Source organism: Mus pahari, chromosome 3 (assembly GCF_900095145.1).
Source record: "Mus pahari chromosome 3, PAHARI_EIJ_v1.1, whole genome shotgun sequence".
Lineage (NCBI taxonomy): Eukaryota > Metazoa > Chordata > Mammalia > Rodentia > Muridae > Mus > Mus pahari.
The window spans coordinates 70344908-70355986 of NC_034592.1; the positions used below are offsets into that span (position 1 = coordinate 70344908).

An 11079-nucleotide genomic window follows, 5' to 3' on the forward strand; every position below is an offset into this window, starting at 1 on the left:
TTCCTGAGAACCCACAAATTAGGGATATGGATGGGAATGGCGTTGGGGGTGGAAGGTGAACTCATTGTAGAAAGGATCTGATGTACTTGCCAGGGTACAGCTGGAAAGCAAGCACAATCACCAACACCCGCATCCCCTTTGCAGCTAGTGGGGGCGTCATTTCTGGCCACACCTCTGTATTTTTCTTGTTCAACAGACTCCTTCCCAGATTATTTCACAGGAGGGAGGGACGTGCATGGTTCCAACAAACATACAAACCTGAAAGCCTAATAAAACCGCATAATTTCCCTTCGGAGTCTAGTCTTTGAAGAGCAGCCTGTAACTTTCTAAAGAGCGTTCCCGTTTTATAGTCAAGAATTCAGCCGCGTGGGACTCCACAGCAAGCCCGTCGCTTTAGCCGACCAGGGGGTACGGACGCTCTAGGCTCTAGGCGACGGTACCCGTTGGTCGGCCCGGAGGATGCCGTTCTAGCCAAGTCTTCCTCTCTATGGTTCGTGCGCGACTTCCGGTGGCGGGACGCGGGGCCGCGCACGCGGGAAAAGCTTCCCCGGCATCCCCTCCCCCGCATCCCTACCCCCTCCCCTGCGTCCCCCTGAGCCCACCGCCCTCACTGTGCCATCGCGAGGCTGCAGCTCTTAGAGGTGGGTGGTCGCCATCCCCGGGCACCGGGGGTGCATGGGCCCCGCTCCCCCCGCGGGACGATCGGAATGGATCGATCCGCGTTCAAATTCGCGGGCAGTGGGCGAATCCATCTTAAAAGAAGGGGGAAGAAACGTAGCTTCACGGGGGGCCTCGGGGTGGTGGGGTCTCGGCGATCAAGACACTACCCTCTGAGCGGAGTTGAGGTGCGCTCTCTGAGCGGGTCCCAGGTTCCGCCGATTGTTGCCGTGCCTGTCGGTGGAACGTACCGAGAGGGTGTCGGGTTGGGGTGTAAGCGCCACTATAGGCCTGGTTCTGCACCTAGGGTCCTGGGCCTTGGCCTCAGGAGCCCTGCAGAGCCGGTCAGTAAGATACCCCAGGCAGCAAAGAACTTGAGACATCCCAGGTACAGCTACTCATGGGTGAGCGGAGTAAGGTGGCGTCGTTTCTTGCTTATCAGTCTCCTTCCCGAATTCAGATTCCCATCCTGCTGAACATCCACACACCTAACCAGGAACTGGGGCCCAGCATCCAGAGAAGGGTTCGTTTTCTCTGGTGCAGCCTAGGGCTGTGTGCTCAGGCCACCACGAACAGGTGAACATGGCAGAGACATTGGAGTTCAACGACATCTTCCAGGAGGTGAAAGGGTCCATGGTGAGAATGGCTTGGGCAAAAGAGGGGGAAAAGAGTTGGAATCTGTTAACAAAAAGCTTAACTCTGACTACTCTTTTGGAAACAATGTATCAGTGTGTCCCCCAAGCGAAAACATCAGCAAAGTCTCAAGAGTTACAAGATGTTGAGTGTGAAGAGATTGCATGTATCCTAAATCCTTGTGTTAAAAACACCAGGAAACGGGCCCTTACAGGGTTTCTGATGCCAGAGCCAAGCTTGCAGTCTAGACTTGTCTCTTATGTCTTTTAACTTGATTTCACCACGACCTGCTTTTCAATTGATACTCAGGCCATCCTGCATCATATGGGTAATTGGTCGAAAGGATCCACTACACACTACCCTGTTCTGATTTTGGGTCTATATTTTGGGCAGAATGATGGGAGGCTTCGATTGAGCCGTCAGGGTATCATCTTTAAGAACAGCAAGACGGGCAAAGTGGACAACATCCAGGCTGGGGAGTTGACAGAAGGCATCTGGCGTCGGGTAGCATTAGGCCATGGGCTTAAACTGCTCACAAAGAATGGGCATGTCTACAAGTACGATGGCTTCCGCGAATCGGTGAGCGATCTTGTTCTGTGACCTTCTCTCTTTGTAACTGCCTTGTCTTGTTTATTTTTAATCTTCTAGAGACAGTTGGCGTTCCTCTGATAATCATGGCACTGCTCCTTTGGGTTCCTTGAAGCAGGGCTGTTGGAGACTATTGAACAAGAAAACCAGTGTTCTGTATTCAGTACACATGTCTTGTGCCTAGACTCCAGAAGGGTTTCTACCATCTTTCTACCATGGTTTCCACTTGCTCCTTCTGTCCTGGCACAGACTCTTAGCTTGGTGCTCTAGGATTTTGCTTTTCCATTTTGAGCTGCTTTTGAGTTGCTTGGTTTTAATACTCACTTTCATCAAAAGATCACCTACACGAAGTTTAGGAATTCAGTAAGGTGAAACATGTCTCTGGGAATTTAAGTTTCGTTACTACTCTTAGCCAGAGGCCCAGAAAAACAAGCAGTTTTTGTTGTTATTGTTAAAAAATGTTTTCAGGGGCTGGAGAGATGGCTCAGTGGTTAAGAGCACTAACTACTCTTCCAGAGGTCCTGAGTTCAAATCCCAGCAACCACATGGTGGTTCACAACCATCTGTAATGGGATCTGATGCCCTCTTCTGGTGTGTCTGAAGACAGCTTCAGTATACACATATATAAAATAAATAAATCTTTTTTTTTTTCGAGGCAGGGTTTCTCTATGTAGCCCTGGCTGTCCTGGAACTCACTCTATAGACCAGGCTGGCCTCGAACTCAGAAATCCGCCTGCCTCTGCCTCCCGAGTGCTGGGATTAAAGGTGTGCGCCACCACCGCCCAGCAGAAATAAGTCTTTAAAAAATATTTTCATTCATTAAAAAGTATTTTATCTGTGTGAGTCTTGGCTAGCGTGTGCACCACGCGCACGCCCGGTGCCCACAAAGCTCGGAGGGCGTTGGATCGGCTGGAACTAGAATTACAGTTGTGAACCACTGTGGGGTGCTGAGGAGGACTCCAAGGTCTTCTGGCAAGAACAAGTACTCTTAACTGCTGGGCCATCAGGTCTCTAGCACTTAAAAGGTTTTAAGCACAAAGGTTAAGGGAAGAGGTTTGGAAGAAGGACATGCCTGAGAGTAGGGCAGAGGGCATCTGGAATCTGAAACAGTCTCCACTAACAAAGGGAAATTGTTTTTAAACAGTTTTGGAGTTGGTATACCCAGCTGAAGTTTCTGAGGAGGATACAGGACTGGTTAGTTGTGTTAAGGCCCAGAGGTTTAACTAGAGAATCTCAGGACTGGTTGTGGTGTTAAGGCCCAGAGGTTTAACTAGGACTGTACTTTCTCCGTTTGATTTACAGGAGTTTGAGAAACTCTCTGACTTCTTCAAAACTCACTATCGCCTTGAGCTAATGGAGAAGGATCTGTGTGTGAAGGGCTGGAACTGGGGGACAGTGAAGTTTGGTGGTGAGTGGGGAAGCTTGAGGTTTGGGGAGAAGGTGGGGTGAAGAAGGGCCTCAGACGGTACCTTTCTTTACTGTTTCCTTGGTTCTGATTTCTAATTTCAGTTTGTGTGTTTAGCATGGATTGATCCAGCATGTTCGGTCCATCAGGCACTGTGCCTGGTTTTGGTACGGTGTGAACAAAGTTCCTGCAGTCCTCTGACCTCATGGGCCTCAGGACTGGTGGGAATGCTTCCGCAGACTGGGGAGGAGTCCTCGATTTGACAAGCTCTTTCCTTACAGGACAGCTGCTTTCTTTTGACATTGGTGATCAACCAGTCTTTGAGATACCCCTAAGCAATGTGTCCCAGTGTACCACAGGCAAGAATGAGGTGACCCTGGAATTCCACCAGAATGACGATGCTGAAGTATCTCTCATGGAGGTGCGCTTCTATGTCCCTCCCACGCAGGAAGATGGTGTGGACCCTGTGGAGGTGAGGCTCCTTCACGTTGGGCTCGTGGATGTTGCTGAATAGACTTTGGCTGGCTGGCCTGGGAGCAGAGGCCAGCTGTTTGAATACCCACCTGTGTTCACAGGCCTTTGCCCAGAATGTTCTGTCAAAGGCAGATGTGATCCAGGCCACCGGAGATGCCATCTGCATCTTCCGGGAGCTGCAGTGTTTGACTCCTCGCGGTCGATACGATATCCGGATCTACCCTACCTTTCTGCACCTGCACGGCAAGACCTTTGACTACAAGATCCCCTATACTACCGTTCTCCGTCTCTTCCTGCTACCACACAAGGATCAGAGACAGATGTTCTTTGTGGTGAGCAAACTCTTCATGGGGTGCCTGGTTTTTGCCTGAGTTTTTAGTAGGTAAAGGTTGCGCTGCCTAGAGGTCAGTATTGTTCAGTCGCCTGGGTTTCAATGCAGCCTCGCCCACTTGTCCTTTTCAGATCAGCCTGGACCCTCCCATCAAGCAGGGCCAAACTCGGTACCACTTCCTGATCCTCCTCTTCTCCAAGGACGAGGACATCTCCTTGACTCTCAACATGAATGAGTGGGTGTCTCACTGGACTTCCTTCTTGCTACTATTTACGCAGGAGGCAAGTCCGCCATTGGACTTCATCTTGCTTTGTTTGTAGGGAAGAAGTAGAAAAGCGCTTTGAGGGGCGACTTACCAAGAACATGTCAGGATCCCTCTATGAAATGGTCAGCCGGGTCATGAAAGCACTTGTCAACCGTAAAATCACTGTCCCAGGCAATTTCCAAGGGTAAGAATATGGGCTGAGGATAGGGCTGAGGTGGGAAGTGTTGCTTTAGTAAAGAAATGTTTCCTGTGATGGGTGCGCTCTAGTAGAAGCCTGAGTGCCCTTGTGACAGTCAACACTTCGGTCAAAGCCCCCTAGTGGGATCTGCCCCTGGGCTCTGCTGCGGTTGGTGCTGACAAGGTTCCCTGCATCCTCCACCAGGCACTCAGGGGCCCAGTGTATCACCTGCTCCTACAAGGCCAGTTCAGGACTCCTGTACCCACTGGAGCGGGGCTTCATCTATGTGCACAAGCCCCCCGTGCACATCCGCTTCGATGAGATCTCTTTTGTCAACTTTGCCCGTGGCACCACGACCACTCGTTCCTTCGACTTTGAGATTGAGACCAAGCAAGGCACTCAGTATACCTTCAGCAGCATTGAGAGGTAAGAACCTCCTCCTGTTACTCCTGCTGTCCTGATCCTAACCCTACATCTACTGGGAAGCTCGGCCTAGACTGGACTGACTTAGCTGAATTGAATTTTTCTTTCAGCTTCTCTGAGATCTGGTCCTTTAAGTACTCAGATTCTGGAAATGTATCCGTCACTTTTTTCTGTCCTTAGAAAAGTTATTTATTTATTTATTTATTTGGTTTTTTTGAGACAGGGTTTCTCTGTATAGCCTGGGCTGTCCTGGAACTCACTCTGTAGACCAGGCTGGCCTTGAACTCAGAGATCCATCTGCCTCTGCCTCCCAAGTGCTGGGATTAAAGGCATGTGCTACCACTGTCCGGCTTTATTTTTTTATATATATTTTGAAAGCTTTGTGTGGTTCTAGCCCGTTTCCCCGTGGTGGGAGTATTATCTCTTTCTTGGAATGAGCTCTGTGCCCAGGAACACAGCAGCTAAGGTTTATTGAGTCCTCAGCTGTGGGCTAACATTTTACAGAATATCCTTGTTTAATCCTCATAACAGTCCTGTGAAGGGTGAAATGCAGACCAGTAAAAAGATGAAACTCTTTTTCTACAATGCCCTGCTCTGTGCCTGCCTGGTGACTAGCTATACTTCTGCTGGCCTTTTCTGTCCCAGAACTCTTCGGGGCAGTATCTAACCTACTGATGTCCTGTGTAGTATAGTCATGAGTTGTAGCCCCATCCAGCCTGACAGTATTGGAACATGGTTTAGCCCTCCTAAGCTGGTCCCAACCGTTTGTTAATGCTGTTTGTTACCCCCCAACAGGGAGGAGTATGGAAAGCTTTTCGATTTTGTCAATGCGAAAAAGCTCAACATCAAGAACCGAGGACTGAAAGAGGTATCTGTGGGAAGGATGTTCCTCTCTCCTGTTCTTTCTGTAGAGGAGAAAGGAGCAGAGACTTGGTGGCTTCTTTTTCACTCTTTCTTCTCTTCTTACCCTTATAGAAAAAAGAGGTGCGTGTGGCTCCTTCCCCTTCCTGAGCAGGTTCTCTCTGCATGGCCTTAGATCAGTCTATGCAGCCTCTTAGGAACCCCCATGGGGCCAGGAAAGGGAGGGGCTTGGATTAACTCCGTGTAGTAGGCCCTGCATGTTGGCTGTGTGGACATTCCCGCTGGCTCACGGTCTCCTGATTTCACAGGCGTGGGGAAGTGCTTTGAGTGCTCAGAAGTGCTGGCTTGAACACGGTGGCTGACACTCATTTCTTCCCTCGCTAGGGCATTAACCCAGGCTATGACGACTATGCTGACTCTGATGAAGACCAGCATGATGCCTATTTGGAGAGGATGAAGGAGGAGGGCAAGATCCGGGAGGAGAATGCTAATGACAGCAGCGATGACTCAGGAGAAGAGACTGGTGGGCTAGCCTCTCTGCTGTGGCCTGGGCAGTCAGGCTCTACCTGTGGCCTAGGCTGTGTGTCTGGCTAAAGGGTGGGACTTCCACTGGAGTGGAAGTTGATTCCTTCTTTGTTCTTTCTCAGATGAGTCCTTCAATCCTGGTGAAGAAGAAGAAGATGTGGCAGAGGAGTGAGTTTTGACTGGACCTCACAGGGATAAGATTACGGCCTATAAACTTAAGGGTTTCTGACCAGTTCTCATGTCCCAGTGTTAGTTAGCCACCAGTCCAAGATGGAAAAGTAACCTCCAGTGAAGCGATACACAGATGCATTTGTGAAGGTGCCCAGGAACTTATTAGTGCACAGCGTGCTTTGAAACCAGAGGAATGGGAAAAGAATGGGAATAGGCTGTGCTTATACATGTGAGGGGTCCTCCTGGCAACTGACAGCAGTACCCTTGGACTTCTGACAGTCACTTAACGCTCTGCTTGTCCTTGTAAGAAAGTGGCCCAACCTGGCTCTACAGGGTTGTGGCTTTTTTTTTTTTTTAATTTATGTAACTGGAGAGTATAGGGATATAGTTGACTTTAGGCACTACTGGATCTGGGTGCTCAGAAATAGTAGGGAAACTATCTTTTGCTTCTGCTTTTATTCTTAGAAAGAATGGTCTGTGTCTTTCACAATGCTAGATAGGCTTAATGTGGCTAGCAGCACTTCCTGGTGAACAGCAAGTGACTAGTGTTGTCTCTGGTCAGTTGCCCCTTCCTGAACTTGAGATAATACATATGTGCAGGGCTCTGATGGACCAGAACCACCCCTAGACCCTGCAGTTGGAATGAGTTCTCTCCCTGCAGAAAACTGGAACTGTTGATCCAGAAAGATTGGGTAGTAGAATCAAAACCAAATGGTGAATATCCTTCAGATGCCCACTGATTTTGCTCAGAAAGCTTAATGCACAGATGCTTATGAAGTGCTTTGGAAATCTTTCAGCAGTGGGTGGGTGTCAGCGGCTGCTCAGAGGAGATGCACTTTATTGGACAGAACAGTCAGACATAGGGACTGGCTGGTTTCCTCCGTTTTAGGGCTGTCTCTTTATCAGAAAAGATTGTAGTATAAACTAAGGAGATGACCACCTGGAATGGTGAAGTAGACTTGTTGTCCTGCAGGCCAGCAGGAGACAGTGTATACAGTCTTGGAGGGCAGAAGTAGAGTAAAGCCTGCCTTAGAGCAGAAGAGCCCACTGAAACATTGGCTTGTCACTGATTGAGTCAACAAATTACCTTTTGTGGTAGCTGCTTTGAGAAGGGATGTTGAAGCTGTCTTAGTGAAGGGCAGGAGGCTGGGGTGGCAAATGGTGGTGGAAGCTGTCCTTGGGACTCCCTTGGCTATTTCTGGGCAGATATCTAGATTCCCTTTCTGTCTCTGCATCCTGCCTTCCTTTCCTGAGTCTAAGCCTCGTTCTGGCAGGTTTGACAGCAATGCCTCTGCCAGCTCCTCCAGCAATGAGGGTGACAGTGACCGTGAAGAGAAGAAACGGAAACAGCTCAAAAGGGCCAAGATGGCCAAGGATCGAAAGAGCCGCAAGAAGTCTTCTGAGGTACTGGGAGAGAGTGTGTGTTTGTTTCCTTCCTCCTGTTCGCTGCCTGTAGATGCTGTTGATGGTGCTGTTCTTCCTAGGCTGGCTATGGCTTTAGTAGGTGTTTTCTTAGTTTTTCTTTTTGGTCCTAGGATACTTTGTTTCTTGAGGATCTGGGGTGGGTTGTTGTTGTTGTTTGTTTGTTTGTTTGCTTGCTTTTTATTTTTTGTTCATTTAATTTATTGTTTTTTGACAATTTTATACATATATTTAGTGTACTATGATTTCCCTTCCCCTCCCTCAGCTCCATAATTGGTACCTCTTTTTCTTTTTTTCTGGTGAGTTTAGTAAGAATTGCTTGTGTAATGGGTAAGCATGGGAAGAGGGTTAGTTGCTGGAGCATCAGTAACTTACCAGTGGCTACACCACTGATGGAAATGATTCATGCGCTCCTAGCAACTGTTAACTACACATAACTCCTTCAAGGGAGTAAGCCCTCACAGATGCCTTTCCCATCTCTGGTAGAATACCAGTGGGCAAATACCTTTAGTTGTGAGTGCTCGCAGTCAGCCGAGTTGGGTCTGGGGGCATGGTGTTATAGCACTCCTCCCCTTCCTCTGGCTCTTGCCTACTACCTGTCCCCTCTTTTAGCCTCGTTTCCTTGGCCTTGGTGATACAGGTGCTCTGTTTAGGACTGAGCCCTCAGTTGTCGCTCAGCCTCAGCACATCACCAGATGTGAGTCTTTGAATCTGAATTAGAAAAGCCCTGTCTCTGCCCCAGGGGATCTCTTGGAGGAGAAAAAAGTTGGCGCTGTGGCTTAGGGCTGTTGCCTGTGTAGCCCAAGTCTATTGAGTTCTTCCTGCATCTCTTCCTTTCCCATTTCTTTGGGGGAAGCTTGGGATAGCTGTGGGATGTGAATGGCTGGTGGCATTTGGTTTCTTATATAGGTGAAGAAGGGTAAAGATCCAAATGCGCCAAAGAGGCCTATGTCTGCGTACATGTTGTGGCTTAATGCAAGCCGCGAGAAGATCAAGTCGGATCACCCTGGCATCAGCATCACAGATCTTTCCAAGAAGGCAGGCGAAATCTGGAAGGGAATGTCCAAAGAGAAGAAAGAGGTGAGCAGCAATGGGAGGGGGGAGCAAGGAGGGCTTTGTACGGATGCAGGGTGTGGCGCTCTCTCGCTTGCATCAGTCTGAAGGAGTACTTGTGCTTGCGGCAGGAGTGGGACCGCAAGGCTGAGGATGCTAGGAGGGAGTACGAGAAAGCCATGAAAGAGTATGAAGGAGGAAGAGGGGACTCGGCTAAAAGGTGAGTGTTGGGAACAAAACGGCTAATAACTGCTTAATGCAGATTGTGTTTTCCAGGTCAGAATAGAGAATTATTGTACACGGTTTTGACAGCAGTTTGAGTAGTGCTTCTTAAATCCCTGAATACCGTTGCCAAGTATGGTTGGGGGATAAATATAGGCCATTTTCCTAGATCAGTTTTATTTGAAGTAATAGAATAGTTCAGGAAAAAAAGTCCACATGAGCTTTTAAATAAAACAAAAGTGTGCGGTAAGTTTTGCACATGAGTTGCTTTAGACTGTGACCCTGGCTCTTCTGGGGGTACTTATGTATGGTCCTGTCCTTTAGGCTGATGGCTGACATTACATTTGCCATGGTGAGAATAGTGTGGCCAGTACTGGGAAAAGTCCTCATTAAAGCTAGGAGAAACATGGCCTATGTAGTAATAGAGCCTAATGACCTGGCTTCTTTTCCATGTTCCTAATCTAGGGACAAGTCTAAGAAGAAAAAGAAAGTAAAAGCAAAGATGGAAAAAAAATCCACTCCTTCCCGGGGCTCGTCATCCAAGTCTTCGTCCAGGCAGTTGAGTGACAGCTTCAAGAGCAAAGAGTTTGTGTCCAGTGATGAGAGCTCTTCCGGCGAGAACAAGAGCAAAAAGAAGAGGAGGCGGAGCGAGGTGCGGTCGGAATGTGGGGGGTTGAGGGCTTTGTGTGTCTTGGGTGGGTAAGGTCAGTTGTTGTTGGTCTGAGAGGAATGAATTAGAGTGGACAGGTGGACTTGGGAGGTTTTAGTGAGTACAGGAGTTCTAGGAAGAGCTAGGCCTTAGGAACCCTTCCTTCCCCACCTGGCTGGGACACATTTACCCTAAGAGAACTTTGCTTTTCAGGACTCTGAAGAGGAACTAGCCAGCACCCCTCCAAGCTCCGAAGACTCTGCCTCAGGATCTGATGAATAAAGGAAGGAAATTCCCGCCCTGTCACAGCTTCAGTCTCTCACATAGTCCTTGGATTCTGTGCCATCTGAGTAACTGGTCTTGGTGGCTTCCACTGCCCTGAGGCTTTGAGGGAGCAAGCCTAACCTCTGCGATTTGCAAGGAAGGCTCCTTTCAGTCTGGGGAGAGACTGGGTAGGAGCATGTTGTCTTCTACTCATAGTGCATTGAAGGATCCAAGCCCTCGGCCTACTTTCCTACTTTCTGACTGTAGTAAAAGCTGCTTCCTGTCCTGTTCAAGTTGCTGCAGCAGGGGTCATGCCAAGTCAGGCCTGTAGCTCCTAATAGGGGCCTATTTCTACTTTTATTTTGTATTTCTGGTCTGTGAAAACAATTTAATAAAGGGAATTGACTTTGGAAACGATGTCCTTATGTCTCCTTTCCCACTTTACATGTGGTGTTTACCTCTTTCCTGACCGGCAGGGCCCTCCCGCTCAGCTGGGAAGCAAGTCTCCAGGTACATCGTGTCCTTTCCAGCCGGACACGCATTGGTTTTCACCCTTGTCTGTGGAACTGTGCCACCTGAGAGTCAAGAAATGAGTGCTGATCTGATTAGGAAGCCTCTCATAGTTCCACTCCACACCATTAGCCAACAGAGGGGGCAGCGGTGGCAGCTCTGAGCTCCTTTTTAAATCACCTTATGAGTCAAGGGTCTTACAAGACTTGAGATAATAGAATGAGGATCGACTTTGTAGCGTAGAGAGTGGAAACTTGAGTCAGGAGGATTGGGGTAAATGAGTTGTTTGTGAAGTGTGAGAAGATTCTGGCAAGGGAGGGCTACACCACTTTGTGTTTGGTAACTGTATTTAAAAGATCTTAAAGGAGACATACCAGGAGGGAGAAAACTACCTCACTTGTCACAGCGGCTCTCAATCAGAATTTATCCACGTGGGGTGGCCACGTCG

The 11079-nt window shown here is 48.7% G+C and overlaps 1 protein-coding gene across 1 annotated transcript; it reads left to right on the forward strand.

Moving 5' to 3' along the window:
* The first annotated feature begins 436 nt into the window (after nucleotides 1-436).
* Ssrp1 (structure specific recognition protein 1) lies at nucleotides 437-10535 on the forward strand. The gene is made up of 17 exons (XM_021192877.2): nucleotides 437-641; nucleotides 1118-1293; nucleotides 1684-1869; nucleotides 3181-3286; nucleotides 3565-3755; nucleotides 3859-4089; nucleotides 4220-4323; nucleotides 4409-4537; nucleotides 4736-4957; nucleotides 5750-5822; nucleotides 6200-6338; nucleotides 6463-6508; nucleotides 7786-7915; nucleotides 8843-9013; nucleotides 9118-9206; nucleotides 9674-9860; nucleotides 10071-10535. Exons 2-17 carry the CDS (start codon nucleotides 1240-1242, stop codon nucleotides 10137-10139), a joined length of 2127 nt encoding a protein of 708 aa, XP_021048536.1. The 5' UTR covers nucleotides 437-641; nucleotides 1118-1239; the 3' UTR covers nucleotides 10140-10535.
* Nucleotides 10536-11079: the final 544 nt, after the last annotated feature.

Excerpts from the sequence above, each read along its gene's own strand:
- Ssrp1 (XM_021192877.2), top strand. The coding sequence starts at position 1,240 with ATGGCAGAGACATTGGAGTTCAACGACATCTTCCAGGAGGTGAAAGGG. Across the intron at positions 1,870-3,180 it reads ACGATGGCTTCCGCGAATCG|GAGTTTGAGAAACTCTCTGA; the intron begins GTGAGCGATCTT and ends TTTGATTTACAG. Across the intron at positions 3,287-3,564 it reads GGGGACAGTGAAGTTTGGTG|GACAGCTGCTTTCTTTTGAC; the intron begins GTGAGTGGGGAA and ends CTTTCCTTACAG.